At 31.5% G+C, this 22,463-nt stretch overlaps 1 protein-coding gene and 1 long non-coding RNA gene across 5 annotated transcripts; both read right to left on the bottom strand.

Moving 5' to 3' along the window:
* Window positions 1-2,398: 2,398 nt before the first annotated feature.
* Window positions 2,399-4,593, bottom strand: LOC148231358 (uncharacterized). Its single transcript, XR_015811089.1, has 3 exons — window positions 4,454-4,593; window positions 4,231-4,284; window positions 2,399-2,605 (listed from the first exon to the last, which is right to left on the bottom strand). It is a non-coding gene; the product is annotated as an uncharacterized LOC148231358 (long non-coding RNA).
* A 1,411-nt stretch (window positions 4,594-6,004) lies between these two features.
* Window positions 6,005-16,398, bottom strand: LOC148231357 (uncharacterized). Of its 4 annotated transcripts, none has more exons than XM_088195251.1 (9): window positions 16,305-16,398; window positions 15,792-15,900; window positions 15,354-15,724; window positions 10,151-10,255; window positions 9,807-10,086; window positions 9,659-9,727; window positions 9,440-9,586; window positions 9,060-9,220; window positions 6,005-6,740 (listed from the first exon to the last, which is right to left on the bottom strand). In XM_088195251.1, the coding sequence occupies exons 2-9, from the start codon at window positions 15,881-15,883 to the stop codon at window positions 6,667-6,669; spliced, it is 1,299 nt and encodes a 432-aa protein (XP_088051377.1). In that variant the 5' UTR covers window positions 15,884-15,900; window positions 16,305-16,398; the 3' UTR covers window positions 6,005-6,666. The 4 variants fall into 4 exon arrangements, with proteins under 4 accessions (XP_088051377.1, XP_088051378.1, XP_088051379.1 ...); XM_088195252.1 differs by having other exon boundaries at window positions 10,175-10,255; XM_088195253.1 differs by lacking the exons at window positions 9,440-9,586; window positions 9,659-9,727.
* Between the last annotated feature and the right edge of the window lie 6,065 nt (window positions 16,399-22,463).

The following is a 22,463-nucleotide window of genomic DNA, read 5'->3' as shown; positions in this document are numbered from 1 at the left end:
CCAGAATAGCCCTCGTTATATCCAGGGGAAAAAAGGAACAAGTAAATATGTCGTAATTACCCTCCGATGCAGAGAAAAGATATTTCTTTGTTGTGTAACGGTTGCGGAAACAATACACCATTTAGCCCATTGCACAATTCGACCTTCGAAAAATGTCTATCCAGCAAACGTCACTCTCTAGAGGCGTGGATATTCCTTGACTTTATATTCTTTTCCATTGTTAAGTAAAAATGTAAGCGTATCATACCAATATTTTAAAACGTGATATTTTTTAATTTAAATTATATTGATATCTATTATATAAACAGACTTTTATATATTTTTTTTTATATATATATATTGACGTATTCTTAAATATACATGTATGTGTATATTGCTCATCTATGATCGAAATTTCCGCTTGCACAATAATCGCCAAACCATACGATATATAGAATTATATAAGATTTATTATTTAATTTTTTTTAAAATGTTTGTAGTTTGAGCATCTCTTTTGCAAGAGAGCCACGGGTCCGAATCCATCCATCAGCTAGGAGGTCGAGTGCTCCAAAGGATGAGCGTTGGCGCGTGCTCCGTTCCAGATGCAATCTTCTTAATGACGGGGTCCATTTGCTGCCCACCCACATTCTCAGCCGCTTATTATATATTTATGCAATATACAAGTTTCATTCGGAAGCCAAATTCAACTGCCTTTTCCTCAAATGGTCACTCATCAACAATTCGAAACACTATTCTCTAACTATGTGTACAACTAAAAACTAGACCATCAAATTTAAATACATTTTTATCAGCTAATATATCAACTACATTTATAAGCATCATTATTATCAAGACATTTCTACCAATTAATTACAATATTAATTTATTCTGTTGCATTTTTTACTAATAATCTGTCGGCGAGATGCTCAATTAGTCGACATTTCATTGTACAATTTATTCAATTTTTAGAGTAGTCAATCTAGTGTTGTGTTGTTACACATTGCCGTGCAAAAGAATTGGACCTTTTCGTTTGACATTTTAAACATCATATAATTACAAATTACTTTATGATCATTATAATTAATAAACAGAATAAACATATTGGGTAATGAGAAGGAATGAGAATTCTTGATGTGACGATTATATCTAGCACAGACTTCCAATCAGTAACCATTTTATTATTTTTGTGTAATTTATGTTTCGCAAAATGTTTAAGGTTAGGATTTTTTTACTTTCTGCTATCGATCACAACGATCGAGAAATAGATTTTTGTTGACGGAAGGTGAAGGGTGGTAATTAGACACAGATTGAGCCGCTGCAGTAGTATTTTTATTGAGTATTATTAGTTACATGTTAAAATTTAAGTGTGTGGGTGGACGGTGCGTGGGGCACGCACCAGCCGTATGAGACCGCCAAAGTCGCTAAGAGCAAGTGTGTCCATCACGTCAGTGTTACCAAAGTGCCGTCAAGTTTTGGCACGCTTAGGCACATTCTGTTGCAACTTTGGCAGGATCACACGGCCGGTGCAGCATCGTGCACTGTTCATCATTTATATATATTAAATATGTAACTATATCTAAATAAAATACTACTGCAGCGGCTCAATGCGTCTAATTGACTTTTTATTTTTAGTGTTATTTTTTGACATTTTCAAAATCTAATTAAGCCACCTTAATTTATACAGATCAATTATAAATTTGCATTGGAAAGTTGCCAAATCACTGATTTATTACGTGAGCTTGTATAACGTCGGCACGACGAATACACTTGTTCTGCAAGTCGTAAATACGCATAATAATTGCTGCAAATTATAGTCGCACGCTAAACTGGTGTTCAATTACTTTTTATAGCAACAGTTATAATTTTATAGAGATTTTAATAATATATTTAATAGCAAATTAAATATTTCATTAGAAAAGCTAATAATGACACAACCTCAAATATTTTTCAGTAAAATTGGATTTAAAGTAAACATTTTATTATTTAAAACGAAAAGAAGATACTGAGAAAGAACTACTTATTTGAAAATTTATACAAAATAAAATAAGTAATTACCTTTCCTTTTTGTATATAGGTCAAATACCTTACCAATCAGTATCAAATTACATTTCCCATTGGTGGAAAAATGTAACCGAGGAATCAATTAAACGGTGCTTATGTAAATTTATAGCGTAATTCCTGTGTGGGGTACAATGAATTCAATTACAACTCGTACGCCATTGATTATGATTAATGGGTCTGGAAGTATCAAATGGTCGGGCTGGGTCTGCTCTGAAAGTGTTAAGATTTACGATCGACTCATAGTACTAACATTATGCTAAATAAATAACACCGTTGATTACGGCGATGACAGTTGATATTTTCATAATATATAAAGTAGTGTATATTTATAGATCACAGTAATGAAAAGACAGGTTAATTGTTTTTAATGCTTTTAATATGTAAATATGTTTATTATAGCAGATTTACATCATAACCTGGAAAGTGTAAGTTTTGTACAAATAAGACTATTCTATTGTGTATGGGAAATAATTATAATATATTAAAAAACATGTATTAATCAGAAAATTTAACTTACCTGAACCTTGTATGGAAACATACCTTGTTTTAAATTGCAGACCAGTCCCTTAAAAATAAATTAAATTCAAGTGATTTATAAAATAATATTTTAATATATACACAAGATAAAGCTATAAATAAATGTTTAATTTAATTATTTAATTAACAACTAATTAAATAAGAATCAGATTTGTGTATATCACAATATTTATAAATCTTTCCATGTTTAAAATTCATAATGCTACCTTCTTATAAGATATGATTTTATGATTTACGATCCCTATTATGAAATCTTCGTAAAAATAAATGGACAATTCATCATCAATTTGTATATACCGAGGGATGTTGATAAGTTTAAGGAAAGATTATAACTCATTATAGAACAATATGATAAAAAAAATAGCATACTCACAACACTGCCTTTTGGAATACACTTCCATAAATCAGAACTTCATTTTCCTACTACTTCGCTTCCAGGTTGGGGCAATCGAATTAAGCCAAACTATGGAGCTACGCCTAGTATCTAACAAGAAAGCAGCAGCTTCCCACTTTACGTCAATGAAAACCAAAATCTAAGCGTTCAAGCCGATGTTCCGAGACAGCACATATCGAACTTGGTTTTAAAACTATTGCGCACAAAACTAAAATTAATCACTCACTTATCATTCTTCATAATCATTTCTCTAATATGTTCTAATTTCTTCACACTAAATGGTTTGACTGAATATGACTAATAAAATTAATAAAATGATTCTACATTACAAAATATTTTAAAGCAAAGCTAATTAGAAAGCTTTTGTCTTTCCTTGAAAAGTAGATATCCAGAATTGACATTATTTTATCAAGAGGAAAGTACACTCAAGATTACCAGAATTATTGACTCGAAAAGTCATATATTGTGATTATTTTTGTAACATGCTATTTACTTAAAATTATCTTTGAAATAAAATCTCTCAAATACAAAAATTTGGACTCTGCATAAAAAGTTTGAACACCCCTGATCGAAAAAATGTTTTAATGAATTTTATGAATTATCTTATCGATTTAAAAAGGTGTGAACCAAACTATAATATACATAGTTTAAATCGATGGGCATCGTTAGTAAAATAAACTAGTACAGTAGCCCCCCAATAACACGGTAAATTAGAAGCGTGCTATTTGGGTACGTGTAGTTGGGGGTCTAGAAAATACTAATACAATTTTTGCAATACGTATGTACGAATTAGGCGCATGTAGTGAGATATCTTTATACATTAAGTAATGGGCACCCAAATAACACTAATTTACCGTGTTATTTGGGAGGGACTACTGTATTATATTTTTCTTCAGTAGGAATTATACGATTATGGATTTATAGGGGTCACTAATAATACAACAAAAAATTAAAATAGTAGCAATGACATATATAAAAAGATTTTAATAAGAAAAAGAAAATTTAAAAATTATGTAAATATGTAGGACAAGAATTTGTAAACGCGCCTTTACTTCACTTAACCTTTGTCGTTCGCACTTGTTCATTTCTACATCAGTTAAATGCACAATATACAATAAACGTATCGCATCAATTCCTATCCAAAATGATGATTTTTCAGCACTGCTTTATTGTTTTTTATATATTATATTACCAGCAGTGATAGATTAAAATATTATCTTTAGCTTTATCTATTGTATTATATGATATTATTTACTTACAAAGCTTGCCAAATTCTCTTCAATAAACGTGGACGTTTGATCTGATCTAATAGACTAAAAACATATATAAAAATTATCAATTTAAACAGGATTTTTAGTATGCATTACAAATACTGAAATGAAAGCCTTTTATATATATACATATAAATAACAAACACTTTGTGTTTAAAATTGAGTAAAAAAGATTTCTTTTCGTATATATAAAATACAAATCCATACTAACCTTGATGTGAAATTTGTGATTCCTTCAAAGATCAATTCCAAGAAATCCTTCCTAAAACATGTGCGAATACATTATAATGTGTTTTCTTAATATATAACAACAATACATTTTCATCAAATTTATACACACATATTATAACTAGGTTGTGACCCACAAAAGATTTTTTCGAGGTTAAACTAATTTATATTTGCATTACACTATTTATAATTATAATTCAATCTCTCACGTGACAAATTTGCCAAGATGTTTAAAATAAAATATTTTTGTTATGGCAAACGGTACGCAAGAGATTAAAATAAAAGCACGGTTTACATTTAGCTCTATATGAAATTCAAATATTTTTTACAATGTCTTTCCAATCAATATATTTGTTCCAATTGTTTCTGTTTTCGGTTTCAAGTAAGTCTACTGTACGAAACGATCGTCACCGATCGGTCGTCGCTTACACATTAATTTAACAATACAATAATGATTCATTGAAAAATAACTTACCATAGCAAACAGCATTAACTAATTGTAATGCTTGAATTTTAACCGAGACTGTTTTTATCATAAAAGTAAATAAGATAAACAATCAAGTCATGGTAAAATTTGCAAAAAAATTAGACCATCGGTCAAATGCCATTAACAATTTATGCAACACCTTACAAATTGCACTTATTGTAACACCATCATTGTGCTGTAACAATCTTAAAATTCATACATATTATATCGTTATTAGTTGTTTTTTAAGGGTTTCTTTTATCAATACTTTATTTAGCATTTTATATTTCAATTAAAAACTATAGTTTAATTTATAACAATGAAACCCTTTATTTAATAAAAAGCAAATGTGTACTATACATTTTATAAAAATTAATTTACTTTTAATCTTTATGTATTAAATAGTTAACATTATGTCTCGAGAACTTAATCTTTGTTTAACAAAACTTCTCATAGAAACTTTACCCTGCCTTGTTTTCAGTCTTCTCTAATTTCCATTTGATTGTGCTGCATCTTCCGATTCTATACATTTAAGATGCTCTTCATCAATTCACTTGTATTTATAGAAAAACATCAATTGTATAAACTTTCTAGTTTAAAAATAAAATAAAAGACAATTTTTATCCTTCTAATAAATCAATAAATTTATGTTGAATATTTAAAGCAATAAATTATTTATTATAATATATAAATTAAAATGAACAAAAAAAGCAATTGATCAAATAACAATAATTATGTTTGATCACTCGTCAATTTTTTACATGAATTATTTGTTCAGTTTATTAATTTACTTTAAAAAACTAGGATCATTTTGAGGATTTTAATAATCAGAAATTTTTTCCACAATTGTAAAATTGTCGTTTATTATCTTAATAGTGAATGAAAAATAATTGTATACCATCAAAATCACACATATATAAAAAATAATAATAGTTAACATTTGTTCGTTAGATTGAAATTTAGATTTTTTTAAGAAAACCATAAAAAATTACTGGTTAAATTAATTGAAGTTGTACATATTATTTTTTGTATATAAAATTATTAAGAATTACATTGAATTGAAAAGCCTTTCTGCACAGCTTCTAATTTATTATATAAAAAATTACATCAAGATCATAATTACTTCACATTACAACGGCGATACTGTTATTTCATGTATTTTTGGATAAAATTTTAACTATTATAATAACTAAATTAATGTAAATGTATACTACATTTTTTAAATTCACATGAACAATCTACAGTTCCTGAATCCCGAACTGCAGATTTGTAATTGTACATTGAATCTCATACAAACTTGTATATATGTATTTACTAATCGATGGGTGTTAGAAATGCACATGCATTGTTACAAAAAATAAACAAATAAACAATACATATCATTATAAAAAAATATACATCAATGTGTATGTATATAATATATATCTTGATATATATTGACATAACAGGTGTTGCATATAACATACATATATAAAAACAATAATAAGAAAATGCCATGGAGTTCATATCTAATCGAGTTATTCTCACATCTTGGAACAATTAAAATTTTTACTGTTATATTGAGTCACATCGATAAAAGTACATTGTTATAGATTTAAAAAATGTACATGAACTTTTGTGTATGTATACAATATATACCAAAAGGACGCACATATTTTAATGCGTTACAATATTAAATAGATTCTCTCGTTGCTTACTTATAAACTCACCGATCGTTCACAAGATAATTCTTAATAATACGCCGGAGCTGCTCCGTATTCAGGTTTTGCATTGTAGTCTATCGGTGGTGCGTAAGAGGCGGAGTCTATAAAATCAACGATAAGTCTGTACATTTTAATACAACGGATGTTACAGTAAAACTCCTATAATTTGAATTTTTTACAATGAACTCTATTTTTTAATTAATATAAAATAAATCGTGTATCGTAAATTCTCTAAGATTATTTTAAATTAATAATACATTTCGATTTAAATATAGGTATATTCTAAATGTAGTTTATTGAATTAATTTCCTGTATAATTTATTATAAAATAAATATTATATATATACCATAAGTAATAATCACATCAATCATTAGTAATAATTGCTACACCTTATTGATTAATATAAAAATGATTTTTTTATTCATAATATATTCAACACACCAATACTTAGAAGTGGATTAAAGGCAAAAACACCAATGTCCAATGAAACATTTTTTTAAATAAATATACAACTAATTACATATTCGTAAATTTACAATATACAAAATATCTCATTATCTGAATTTTTTCCAAAATTAACTACATTCAAATACAACATATTCAATGTAATATGTATATATTTTTATTGAAATGGATTTTTAGGTATTTTTGCTTTTATATCACACATTTTTCAGACTACTTTAAGTGCGCCACCCATCGAATTACATAACATTTCTACTAGAACACTGTACAACAAGATTTTTGCCACAAAGATATATATTTATACATATGTAAAATTAAATGCTTATTCCAGCTGTAGCAATAGTTTAATTTTAATAAAGTATTTTTTTTAGAAAAATATTTAAGATTTAGATGTTATAAGTGATAACAATAAATTATGACGAATAGTATATATATTTAAGTTTCCATATTATAATTATAAATATGTAGCAAAAAAAAGTGAAATTTTTGGTTTTAAAATCGTGTTTAAAACGCCCTAGGTTTTTTACAGATGAGTACAACAGAAAATTATATACATTATTCAACTTCTTGCCAAAAAGAGCTAATAGCTAAAAATTATGCACCGATTTCAAAATTCAATTCGTTGCATAACTTCACATACAGTATACCCCCCAATAACACGGTAAATTGGGGACGTGTTATTTGGATGTCCGTTACTTTGTGGGAGTGAGCCAAAGAGAGGATATCTCACCACACGTATTGCAAAAAATTGTATAAGTATTTTCTAGTACCCCAACTACACGCACCAATTTACCGTGTTATTGGGGGGTCTACTGTATTAGATAAATCAGATATTTTAATCTTTATAGCAATTATTATTTTAATGTAACTTCAGCGAAATAATATAAATAATTACGCATCACAATCTGACTTGAAAAAAATCAAATAAAAAATTATTCTTAGACACAATTTTTTTCTACTGTAAAAATAACTAATTTAAAACAACTAAAAATGAATTGATTGTTTTTAAATATTTCATCAAAGATGTGTTCAAAATGTTATCAATTTAAAAATTAATACAATCGATAACTTAGAAAAACTACATTATCGTGTGATTTATTTTTCTTAACCTATAGGTAAATTGACTAAAGCGGAAGAGATAAACTTTGTCTCGATCAACTTATTAAAGAACGTATTTTTTATATTAAGTCGTCCAAAAATAATAATTAGTATATGTTGATATATTAGATATCTTCAGATGGACGGTGTTTAATTTATAAGTAAATGACTTATGGAAAAAATTCGCAATAATTATTATACGTAAAAAAATTAACCCTTTAATTGCCGAGCCCTTTGGGATTACTATCTAAATATTGATGTGTAACATAATAAGAAAGTATATGTTCAGAAAACATGTTATTTTCCACTGAAGCAAATAATCTGATTCTATCTTCAATAATTATGTCAGATTTGACAAATTTTACCATTGTATTAAAAGCTGATGATCATATTTTGGCAATCAAAGTGTTAAGGGAAGAAGATTTTCGCTCTTTTAACTAAAGTTCCCACGTATTCTGGTTGAAATTCATTAAAAATAAACGATTCAGACTGTAGCTTGATTTAAATTTATTGTTCAATCTGATTGTGACCCAAAATAAACATTGAGAAAATCTAGCGATACAGCTGCAATCAACATGTAATTTTTTTGTACATAAACCAAGCTAATCAATCTTTGTGGCAAAATGAACGTGTAAAATTGTCGTACAGTGTAATATACCTCTTAACATATTGTAATAAATATTAATTTTAATGATTTTAACTATTTTTCGCATTCATAATGATAAATTTACAAAAATTTCAAGACAAAAATCATTTAAAATTACAAGATTCTTATTTTTGTTGCTGGTTTGTATTACATACATGGATTTAAAAATTCCAAATTAAGGAATTTTACTGCATTTTAATGATTACCACATACCGTAATTATACCCTGGTTGCGGCGGGGGCGCCTGTTGATAGGCAGCCGGCGTGTTATATTGTACGGGAGCATATTGCGAAACGGACTGATCGTATCCGGAGCCGCTCATCGAATACTGATCATTGTACATCTGCAAGTTGTCAGCCGGCGGATATTGATTGCTGGCGTACAAAATTTACATTATAAAAAAATTTGCAACAACATTTAATCAGTAAAAAAAAATCAAACCCACTATTGACATTTGAACAAAAAAAATAAAAATAAAATAATAATATATGCTTATAAATAAGATACATTATCTATTGTATATATATATATGACAGTCTATATCTAAGAGTAAATGTTAATACAGGGTTTGTTCGTCGTTTTACACTAAGCACCTATATTCTCGAGCTTCATACCCTTCATACGCTTGAGACGGAGGCATATTATTTGTAGGATAAGCTGAATTGGGCGCGTATCCTGATCCCTGCTGCGATCCGTATTGTAAGTTATTTCCAGAATATCCGTTATCGTTTTGGTACGAACTAAAATTTACGTTATTTTATTTATTCTATACATAAAGGATGGCATTTACATTTCTTTAGATATTCAATTACCCTTGCGAATATTGATTGTTGGACGAATAAGGGTCTGGTGTATTATCGTACGACTGATAAGAATTATTACTAGAAAAATACCAACGTGCATTATATTACATACTTATAAACGTACAGAAACACATATTTACAACGAACGATCACTCACTTTGGTCTTCCGTATCCATTGCTCTGTTGGTTTGACTGTTGATACGACTGCTGTTTTCCTCCGAAGTCTCTCCTGGGTCGCTTTCCGCCTTGGTTGTGCATTCCTCGATCGCTCCTCTTCATACCGCCGCCGATCACCGGCACGTTGCTCCTCTCGATCGTGGGAATCCCCGAATTCGGTGAATCGGACGTATTATTGCTCGTCTTATCCGGAAGCTTTCCTTTAAAATTACCCATGTTTGAGTTGCCCATCGGTTTACCTGGCATGTTCAGTTTGCCGCCTAAAAAGCAATCAATCGTTAGTTTAATACACTTTTTAACCGTTAGAAATAAGAGGATATGAACCTCTTCCTGTGAAAGTTCTTCCACCTTTATCACCTCCGCGGCTGATAAAGTTTCCTCTGTTCATCGGTCCGCGATCTTTAAAGCCGGAATTTCCGCCTTGATCACCTTAAACGAAACGATCACAAATAAGCATATGTACAAATAACTTTGTCACAAAGATCTTTTGCTTTAGCAAAATTATAAAAAAATAACAGAAATTTATGATCGATTCTAAATTAAATTGTAAATTTTTTAAGTAAAAAAAAAGGTTTTCTTATTGTAGTGATATGTCTTGTATTATTTCACTGATATTTCACTAATACAAAACAGGATGCTCGACTTCAATTATTGTGATTCTTATCTGATAAATATTCTTGAACAACAAAGGTATTCTTGAACAACTGTTTTAGTGAAATCATATTTACCGGTGAATATTTATTTTACTAGGGTTGATGTAATTAATATAAAGAAACAAAATGAAATTCACAATGCATTGAGCACCGACAGAATTATTTAAAATTAAATATTAGTATAGCAAAACATAAATATATTTAATAACAATGTTGCCTCGAGAAAAGTTGTTTATGCTAATGCTTGCACTTCACTCTCCGAAAGTAGGCGACAGTTGGCCAAGGACGGAGAATATAATTTGAAAATTCGGGGTTACTTCGGTCGAGCTCGGTTGTCCCCGCGCTAAAATCTCTCGCAAGTTCTCCGAGGTCACCCCGAACGGGAGGTAAAGTGGGAGTAATTTAGGTCCACGCGGTCAACTTCGACCGCCTCGAAATATTCCGAAGTTGGTTCCCGAAGACGCATTTTCCTTTCGAGCGCGAGCGGCGAGATACTTCCCCTTTCGCTCTCTCGCGTATTAAGTGACGAGAGAGAGAGATAGAGATGGTTTATCGCAAACTGAGATATAACGATTCAATTTCAATATGGGCGTCTTCACGATCGCTGCACTGTTTGGTATTTTTGCCCGATCTGGACGGCCAAAATTATTTCTCCACTTTAGTTGATTCCATAAGTGCTCTTAGTCAAATATATAATATTATAATAAGTGCTAAAAAATACAATTATTTAAAGTATTTCTTTAATTGTAGGCCCGAGGAATAGGAATTCCGTGTTGAACGGTCATGCGAATTTCGCCGCGTAGCGTAAAAAAAAAAAATTGTATATGTCACAAATTTGCTGTTTTTTATTAACACTTTCGAGTCGGATGGTCCAACATTTGTTCCATGGGCTATCCAAACGTTAAAAGCCGGTGGCTCACACGTGTTCCATGCATATGCCAACGCTTTAGGTCTGGTGGCTCAAGCCTTGTGCCACGTTTTGTTGCCGATTTCTATATGAAATCAAAACCTATTTATCATTTCAACATTTTACTAGAAGTATTTGACTAGCATTTTATCATACTCGGTATCGTTTTTTTTAAATATGTGTATATTTAGTGATTCTAAACAAATTTTTATTTTATTTTATTAGTACGCGATCCACAATTTGACGTTTACTGATTTTACCACGGTATCCATATTATTAAAAAATTACAATCATTACAAAAGTGTATTTTAAATTTAACGTTAACACGTTACCTATTTAAAAAGTTATAATGGTTTAAAAGGTTTAGGTCGTAACTTTCGCGACTAAGTCCCGTCCCATTTTTAAGAATAATGCATTTTTAAGGTATGCAATGTGTTAAAAACCGCAAAAATCCGCAGTCAATTTTACATGTATCATAAAGAGAAAGACCTAAGCTATATATTGTATATAAAATCTCAATTCAGCAAATTGATTTTCCATACTTTTCCTTAAAAAATAATAGAAATTATTCATTAGTTGCACACTTGAACGTTTCCTGTTTATTGTTTATTAGTGACAGCGAAGCCTCGATTCAACATAAAATGTCTTATTTACTAACATTGATCTATTCTGGTGCATTGCAATCATCCACCATCTCCTTTTTCTCCATTTGGCTTTAATTTTTTTTTTGTGTTTAAAACACGCACGTAGTTATAATACGCGAGAGCACATAGGGCGGTGACGGCACGTCCCCCATGTCGGGAAGCGCGCACGCGTATGAAATTCCCGGCTATGCGAACGCTATTCGAAAAACGGCGACCTTGACCGACTTCGGTCGAACTTTCACTAGGACAACTTTCGGAGAGTGAAGTGGAGGCATAACACTTTATGATCGATTTACGTGACGATATTCGCAAGACCGTTCAACTTTGATACTGTGGAAATTGAAAAAATGTCGATACATCATTACATACATGTTTTTATCCCAGTTTCTTATTCATCACATCAATAACAATGACCAACTTTAGAGATTAAAATGTATTTTATTAATTTTATATCAAAATACATTTCTAATGTTTTGTTGCATACATTATCATTTTTTTTTATTTTTCTAACTGCCCATAAGCTCTCAAAAAAAATGCTTTTTAATTTTTCCAAAAGATTTTTTTATTACATATCAAGTTTCCTTAACTGTAATAAAAAATATTTATGGATATAGTCGTGGTAGCATATTAGAAGTAATAAATTTCAATAAAAAATATTATTATCATTACATTTGTGAATTATCATCTCAAAAATCAGCAAATTTGCCGAAAAAATTTTTGTAGGCTTTTTTTGTTAAAAATTCAATTTGTGCATATATTTGTGCATTCTTTCCTATACTGCTGTATAGGAAAGAATGGGTTTGCGCAAGAAATTTTTGAGTCATTTTCTAAAAGAATGTTGTGACTTTAAAAAATTGTTATTATAGCTTTAAATGAGATCAAAATATGACACTCAATTCGTGACATTTTATTACCTCAATATGATTCAGAAAAATCTATGAATTATTCCATTATTTGTGTTGAAATTATTGAACATGTTTTTATTAAATATAGCTGGTATTATCTGAATGATTTATATTTATTTATATCTTATTATTGTTGTAAATTGTTTCAAAACATTGCTACACTACACATTGGTCAATGAAAACAGACGCCTTCACTACTTATTTTTCTTTTACTTTAAAGGGCAACGAAATGGCAAATTAATTGCATAAAAAACATTACGAAGATAACAGAATAAAAAATGAACTGTAAATTTGAGGCGGAATTGGCATATAGAAACTATTTTATATCAACATTCTTCTATGTACTTTTTTCGAAAGATCCAATTTATTAAGAAAAAAAGCTGTAAATAACGTTTTAATTCTTCTTATTCATTGAAACTTCAGTAATTTTACAAAAATTATCAGTGACTTAATATTTTAATATATTGATTAACGCATGTTGGAAAATCAATATTTTGGCTTTACGTCTAATTATATTTCAAGTCTTGATTTTTTACATGAATGGGAAACAAGCAATTCTTAACCACAAATTGATTTTTTTAATGAAATAATTTCGCATCTTTGAATTGTCACCATCATGCTAATTTGGCTAAAGCTGTAAAAACATTTTTTTAAATCCTGTAACATAAGCCCAATGTGTTACAATGGGGTAAATCTGTATCGACTGGGTGAATCAGACAGTCAAGTCTGGAATCGGTGACATTTATATATTAATAACAATTATAAATTGTGTAATATTTATTTATTTTTTTAAATCCTCCGTTGTAATTTGACAGGTGTAAGCCCAATGCGTTACAACGGGTTAAATCTGTACCAACTGAGTAAGTCAATCAGATATAATGAAGTATTAATCACCAGACTGAAAGTCTGGGAATCGGCAACATCTATATTAACACTTGACCAACAAGCCGGGTAGTATTTACCGGCTTCATCCACTGATGTTAATTGACGGGACCAGTATTGACTACTTTTTATGATTTCTGACTTTTAACGATGGATCCAGTATTATCTACTGTCAAAAAACTAAAGCATTTTGTGCTACCATCTATGAATGAATGTTTGTACTTTAAGATAAAAAATATTTCAATGCATAATTATTTTTATTGCCCCAGCTGACTTCCCATGTGAGGTACAATCAAAGAGCTCTTTGTATAAACAAGAGTTGATAATAAACCTTGATCTTAAATTTTTTTAAAGCGTGACAGAGCTATAAGCATAACATTTTTAAACCATGGAAGATTTTTGTTATAACTCCTTGTTGCGCAAAGTTCTCCCGAAACAGCCCGTTTTCACAGATTACGCGGGGAAAAAACGACCATGCCACAATTTCGTAATAAATTTAAATAGTTAAAATTTTCATCAGTATCATTGACTTCGGTAATTCTATGCCTATCTGTTGTTATATTAATGTGGTTGGATGGAGACAATATGCTAATATTTTGTAACGGAATGCAATTACCCCTAAACGAGTCTCTTAATTCTAAGTAAGTAACAAGCTTTTTGTAAATTGTAGTGCCGTTGGATTTTTATTATGCCCTACTATAATAATACTAACCTTAATATGTGACAAAAGTATTTACTAATTAAATATAATTTTCATTATTTGATATTAAATATAAATGCCAAGTAAAGCATGCGCAGTCCTAGTACCGTGCAGGCGCACACGGCGAGGTGATGACCGAGAGACTAGCTTATTAGATTTATCTTTTATTGCACGATTTTTTAGTACGCGTCGCCCTCTTTACTTATTTCATTACTCTATGGAGTTATTAGTCTGAGACGTAACGAACTACGCTATTCCGTTCTCAACACCGCACTTTTGCGTGAAAAAACACACGTACAGCCGGAATATTTGCACGCGGTCGAAAAAAGTGAGAAATAATCGAAATTTTCAAATTGCCATATTACTAGAAATTGGTGTGGGCACTCACCAAATACAATATCAATGAGAAATTTTTGGTCGTAAATATTCAATTTACGCAAAATGTTTGTCCCTTTTTGCAAAATGCCATTAAGTCATAAAATGATAGTTCAGAATACGAACACCACATGTGTGACTAGCCTAAATAAGAATCCGTTATGGTGTGACATTTAAGTAAACCAATTTAGGATAATATTGAACAATATTCGAAAAAAATTTTTTTTATATTATCGATATCTATTAGAAGAAGAAATACACTATCTAAAATATAATTAATCCCTTTTGGTGCCCTAAAATAATCAAAGATGTCAGTAAGTGTGTTAATAATAGTATTTATCAAGTATACTATTCTGTTTAAAATCAATCATGAAAATGCTTTTTGAGTTATCGGTTAGAGCTGCATAATGAATCGGAAATAAATAGGTATGTTTCACTGGGACCTATTAAAATATACTTACGATTCTGAGGCGGACCCCTCGTCTCGATGGTGGGTACTGGATGAGGTCCGGGTCCTTGCGGGTTACCCATGGGGAATCCTCTACGATTACCGAAGTTTCCTCCTCTGTTGAATCGACCTCCGCGATTGAAACCGCCTCTCTGATCGTGCGGGAAAGGACCGCGCGGACCGTTGAATCCTCCGCGGCCGCGCATCGGTCCCGGTCCACCCATACCCATGGGTCCGCCCATTCCCATGTGCCCCATAGGGCCGTTGGGTCCCATCGGCGGTCCCATGGGTCCCCCCATGTGATTGCCGGGTCCTCCGGGACCCATCGGACCCATGTGCCCTCCGCGCATGCCTCCTCTGCCCCTCATACCCATCATCATGCCACTAAAACGTAAATAAACAAGATTAAAATCACGTCAGTCGGATACGCCGATTATAAATAGACACATACCGTCTTCTTCCGTCAAACCCTCCTCGACTGCCCCTCTGCATGGGTCCGCCTCCCCTCGGCCTAGGGCCTCTCGGTCCGTTAGCGTTTTCCATCGCTCGGTTCAATTTGCCTGTAAAAGCGATTTGTTTATTCTATAATATAACGTCAACAGTTTGCATCTGAATTATGTCGGCGATTGTGGTTTAATTGTAACGGAGACGATGTAAGCGAAAAATAACCGGTCTCTCGCAGTTAAGATAAGCTCGGACGCAATAAAACACCAGTGTATCGTATTTCGGTGAGACGTCGTAAAATAGAGCTAGCTAACGTCGTCCGGTTTAGATATAGGTTATGCCGTTTGCGTTCGAGCGTACGAAAGCGTTTTCTCGGCGTTAGGTTACTGTCAATGGAGAAATGCGATGCTCCTTACGAAGCGCTCAGGTTATCGACGCAAAAAATGGCGGGCCGAACGCAAAAAGCGCGGACCGTCATCGACGAAGGCGTCGGACGATACTAAAGAGCTTAAGTACTCACTTTACAGTCAGATCCGACGCCCGGCCGCGAACGCCTAGTTTTTGCCGTCACAAATGGCGGACAGCGTTGCCTCGCTTTTCGTCGAATACATGCCGGTCGTAGCGCCGTTTAATTCTGCCATTACCTAATTTATGTATTACAAACGAGGAAATTTATTAAATCAATTTAATTACTAATAATAAATCTTAAAAATATTTTTTACAATAGTAGTTAATTCAAATACATTTTCAGTGATATTTAATTATAAATTGCGATAAATTGTACATATGTTTTAGGGATACAGAGTAAATTAATAAATACGACTCTGACTCGTCTCCATGTAGGATTATTAGGTGATTTTTTTATATTTTACCCACGTGTCAGTTATACTATTAAAATTCACAATTGCCTGTAAAAATAAATTATATAATAAATTACAATATTTATTGTATTTTATTTTTATTAGTAAAAGGTAATCTAACTTCAGTTTTTGAATTTTTTTTTAAAAAACACACAAGTTCAAGGATATCTTCAAATTTCTTTTATTAATCGAATATTTTACGTATTTTATCAATTATGAAAAATAATTTCAATTAAATTGCCACCTCTGGGCCTTTTGTAGCAGATGATCCTTTCGATGTAATTTTTGCACTTTTCAGGAAAAATCTTGGATATGATTTGGCGGATGTTGGTTTTTAGGTGCTCCAACATTTTCGATTTGTCGGCCTAAACACGTTTCTTAGCGTAACCCCACCAAAAATCCAACGGCGTTAAATCGCATTATCTTGACGGCCAGCTGACGTTACTGGGAAATATCCAACTAATATCCAACGTTGCACCCGATGTGTGGTAAGTCTTGTTGGAACTAGGGCTGTGTAATTAATTAATTAATTTAAATGTATGTAATATGCATACATTTAAATTAATTTTAAAGCTAAAATGTCTAACATAATAAACGTCATTCAATTTTTATTCAGTGGAGGAACTTAATAAGCGTGAAGCGGGAGGAACAAATTACGCGGCCAAATAATGCGTTTACGTTCAACTTCTCCCCTCGAGGAGAAGTCAGGGGTCTTTTTTTTACGCGTATGGCTTCGATTCACGTGGATCGTAATAACAGAAAACACTCACCCCCCCCCCCTTGTTTGCGACCGTACATCACGAAAGCCAGTAGTATAAGACCGGTCATGAGTTTTTAAATAGAGAGCGCACCGATTCTTACATTTCGACTGATTTTAGTTTCGCGTTTTAATACCGAAGTAAATATTGTAAATACTTTGTAAATTTTGATTGTGTACTAATTGATTTACCCCGTTAGTATTCATTTACAAATGAGGTGTTGAAAACATTAACTGATGCTAAGCTCATTAAGTGATTAAAATTATGGTTCAATTTAACGCATGGTTCTAGTAGCCGTCATTGTCACCACCAAGGCCGGGTAATTGAATGATGGAAATTTGAGATATCTTGCGTTGCGTGTTGAGTGCTTTTAATATAATTTTGATCAATTTTCAATATCCATTTGGAATAGTGCAATAGCAACAAAAGATTATTTATTATATTAGAGGACTTTTAGAATGTATTATGGTATAAACTTTTTCTTATCTTTGAAACTTAAGAAATACTATTATGAAATAAAAAAAAATGACACATTGTTCGGTTTGTACATAATATTTTCAACGCCTCATATGAAAGTATTTTGCAACAATAGAGATACGAATCTTTTACATTATTAACAACTAGTATTTTTTGGAAATTAATTAAATTAATTTGTTTTCCCTTTGCCTTCTACACTGAATTTATCAAGAGACTTTTATTTGTTAACGTGGGTTTTTTTATTTATCGTGGTCGGCTTATTTAAAAGTCTCGTAATTACTTTGCGCTCGTTTCCGATGTATAAAATTCGCTCAAGCATTGACGATGCTAATCTAGCACATAAACAACAATAGATATCCTCAATTGCGAAGATTGAATTCGGCACGTGGACAAACGCAGAAATTCCAATGACATCACAATTATTGGCTCACGGGGGAATTTTTACTGCGAGCTCGTTGACAGCCCTCATGTTTAACTTTCCATTTGTGATTTCCATTTTCACGGTTGATACCCGTTCGCATTATAGACGGATACACCGTGTTCAGTGTGTACTTTTTTTCAATAAAATATACAATAGGAATTTCTTTAATGTCGTGAATAACAACAACGACTCGTAATAAACAGATGCTACGACACATACCTTATTTGTATTGTTTGTAATATCATGTTGCATCACATAAACATGAAAAACTGAAACACTTCTGATGGGTTTGATTGCTATATTTTATTTAACGTAACATTAAACGTAGGCTCACCATTTGCTTTTGATCCTAGTTATATCATATCCTTCAGTACATGCGAAATTCATAATCTAAGAGTTCAACACAATTCACAGGGATGTTTTGGGAATTATTAATTGTAGGCAAGGCTATAAGAATAACACGAATGTGCTATTTTCGTTCTTCTGATTTATTTGCGGCATGCCCGTTACAAATATTGTAACGGGTAAAAGATGTTTGGTATAAGCCGAGCGGTACACTCTCGCCGGCTCTTCCTTATACTACTGGCATCCTTACTGTGAGGATGCGGTAGTGAGCCTATGTACAAGGTTACGTAATAAAGTACAATAATTGAAACCAGCTTAAGTATTTTATTTGATCATAAGAGCTTCGGTAAGACGACCATCCCACTTAAAAAAAAACCTCATCGAAGGAAGAAGTTAAGCCCTCTTTTTGAAAATTCGAGCTGCTTATCATTATTTTCCTCCAGTAAAACATAATATGTTTGCTTGGCTTTTAATTCAAATTTAATAGCAGTTAATGAGTAAACTGTCAAAATATTATTTTTATATTTTCTGGAAGTTGTCAGTGACACTGTTGAGTAAAAGTTTCTTACATCAATTTGAGGGGTAATTAAATCGAATTATATAATAATTTTAGTTATATAACTAAAACTATTATATAATTCGATTCGAGTCTCAGTATATTTATCAAATTAATTTTAAATCAAAATACTAGATATTTTATAAAATTTAAACAATTATTTACGATACAAATTATACATACAGTACATAAAATTAAAATGATAAAATAGACAAAAGAATTATTGTAGGTTAGCTAGACACCGCAAGTACATCAATTTATTTTCTATCAGGTTGTATTCACTTACAGCCTATAAACCGCGTGACTTAGTCTTTCGTATTAGAATTTTTGTCTCTAGAACTCAATCTCACATTCGCGAATGTCAATCTGGGGCACCCAAGATCGCGTTGCAGCTCATCGAACAAATACCATACGCTAAGGTGGTTGTAGTTAAACAGTTTATTTAATGTATTGTGAAACCTTTCGCATACCTATTTGGTGTCCTCAAACGAAATACGATAGTGCATCGGGAACGAACGCGTGTGAATAAATCTTCAGTAATATATAATTATATTTTGTTCCTGGAATTCAATATTACATATTATGTAAGTTACATTTGTTTACTTTTATTTTAAAATAATTATAATAATGACCAACTATTATTTAAAATATTTTTTCTTAAAAAAATGTACATATATGATGGACATGAGTACGGCCCTGTTGTGTAATAGTTTAGGCTTTCAAAGCCCAAGTCAAATTGGCGCTGCAAACGGCCTCAATTTTTATATGCGTATTTAAACGCAACGACCGTTCTATGTATTCTCTATTCTGTGATATCAATGTATAGTTATTTCATTTGTAATGCGATGGTGGAGATATTCAAAACCCTAAGTAAATTAATGTACGAGCAATGACTTAAATAAAATGGCGAAAAAAATTAACAATAGGTTGATAAGCAGTAAAAAATAAATTGAAAATATTTATTATAATCAAAACTTTTTTTCGTAAAGGAAAATATATCTATTGTACATAGATGACAAATTCAATAACATTTCTTAACAATTTATTAACTGGCAATCTGATCATTTCAAAGATGGGGTGGATCAAAGTTTATAAGAAGAATGATAGGAACAGCAGTCTTCATTTAATTTATGATGTGTGGTGGTAATCCAGCTAAATTCAGTTGGATAATTTACTGCTTCATCTTCATTCATAACTGTATTTATTGATTTATAAGTATATCTTTCGTCTAGTAACACAAGTTGAATGATGATGGTAATAACATTCACATATACGTTTTTTGCAGCTAGTATTTCACGTTCACTTAACCATTGATGGCTTTTGTAATGTTGTGTGATATCTTGAAAAACAATTCTTCTTTTGAATGTGTGATACTATAAAAATCAATTGGTAATTTAATTCAGCCTGTTGATTAATCAATTGTATTTTTGCCATTTCCAATATCCGATAATTGTTTTGCAAAACCTTCTGCAGAAGTATCGTTTTGCAATTGAACACGCATGTTTGTCGTCAATATGTCAATTTTTGTCGTACTCGACTTTCTTCTATAGTGATGATTCAGTAGCACGTGACTGTGAATTATGTAATCCATTTCATTCATATCGTTGTGCTGTTTCTACTTCTGTTTAATTTATTCTTTTCTCTCTCATTCTCTTAGCTCTATTTGTGCGACGACCAATATATTGTCGTTTTGATGGCTTTGCAATGCATTAACAACAATAAAGCATCCTAAAATTATTTATCACAATTAATATTTTACAATTGAATATAAAAAAATCTACTACTTCATAAAATATACTTTCAAAATCAGAGAACTGCCTAAATGGTTCCGTATTTTATTTAATTTATTACACCGTGTTTACACATATTTTACACGAGTTTGATATGATATGACGACAAAATTATCGCAAGCGTGTTTAAGCCGGACAACACTGTAAAAATAATAGCGCTACCAATCGGATTTCATTCAAACCTTCTAAACACTCCTGGAACTAATATGAACAAACTGTAATATTTTCAGCTAAATCGATTCAGTAGTTTTTGAGTCTATAGGGCACATACATACGAACATTGCCTTTTATATAGATAAAATAAATGCAATATTTTCTTTTAGAACACATCATAAACAAATTGTTGTATTGTTTGCACTTACCCAAAAATCAAACTTTGCGCTTATTGTAATATATATTGTAGATGTATATATGTGTATGTGTTTTTTATTTTTTACTATACCAATTGTAAGTAAAATTGAGGGAAAAAATAAATATAATATAAATGTGTGTAGCGTGTAAGCTGGTCTAAAGTGCCCTTGTTATAGTGATTTGACATAACTATAATTAGATAATACTTTCTAACTTTTTTCTAATTTTGTACTATTTTTTTATGTATTTAAAATTTGCAAAATTTGTCAGCCCCTTATCAATGTATCAACAATTTGTTCGCAATGAACGTGTATTGAAATTAAACTTACTTTAATTAAGACACTTACCTTTTCTTAAACCGTGTGGGTGATGTTTCGTGTGAGCAATATTCGCAGTGGGAATGCTTGTTAACGACCGTTCCTACTGCGATGGCGACGGCACGATTTTATTGTTTTTGACGTGGATTTTTGATTTCTGAGAAGGGATAATTGTTTTTTGCGCTCTCCTTCATATGCTTCATTTGCTTCTCACATTGTAAGTCGTAATATTGTTATTAAAAGTCTTATTATGAACGATAGATAACCGAGCGCTCTCATTGTGAAGACGATGGCACGATTTTATTGGTTTTGACGTGGATTCTAATCAGGGACCCCTTGAATTTGGCCATAAAAATGCATATCATTTAATGAAATGCCACCTTAATGAAATCGAAATATTAAAAAACGAAAGAATCCCCTCCCTGAAAGAATCTAAAATGACGTTCCTGTCGTAAATCGATATTAGAGAGAAAAAACATGCGTACACTGTACGCGAATGTACGTCTCTCTCTTGGCCTAACGTTCATGACGTCATAACAAAACAACTGATAGGCTGTTAGGCTTTTACATAGACGGCGTTGCTAATATTTGTTAGTTATTACGTGTCGAATTATAATTTCAAGTTGTGTTTCAAATGTGAATTTTGATATGCGTTGCCTGGGTTGCCCTGGGCGTAGTTGGGAGGCACAGCTATGTTATATAAAAAGTGATGGGAGGGGATATTTTATCGCTCGGCAAAGCAACTTTATAAACACGCTATACCTGAGTTCGTACATACGTTACGGTTGCTCTCAACGAAACGTC

This window comes from Plectrocnemia conspersa, unplaced genomic scaffold (genome assembly GCF_051122295.1).
Source record: "Plectrocnemia conspersa isolate PC_06_02 unplaced genomic scaffold, ASM5112229v1 ptg000010l, whole genome shotgun sequence".
Taxonomy (NCBI): domain Eukaryota; kingdom Metazoa; phylum Arthropoda; class Insecta; order Trichoptera; family Polycentropodidae; genus Plectrocnemia; species Plectrocnemia conspersa.
Note: the sequence above shows the minus strand (reverse complement) of the source record. Positions and strands in the feature narration are given on the sequence as shown.

What these genes read in the sequence shown, in the direction of transcription:
- LOC148231357 (XM_088195251.1), bottom strand. Translation starts at nt 15,883, where the DNA reads ATGGAAAACGCTAACGGACCGAGAGGCCCTAGGCCGAGGGGAGGCGGA. An exon ending in AAGAACTTTCACAGGAAGAG is followed by an intron (nt 10,087 to 10,150) that starts GTTCATATCCTC and finishes ATTGCTTTTTAG; the next exon opens with GCGGCAAACTGAACATGCCA. An exon ending in AATGGATACGGAAGACCAAA is followed by an intron (nt 9,728 to 9,806) that starts GTGAGTGATCGT and finishes GTATTTTTCTAG; the next exon opens with TAATAATTCTTATCAGTCGT.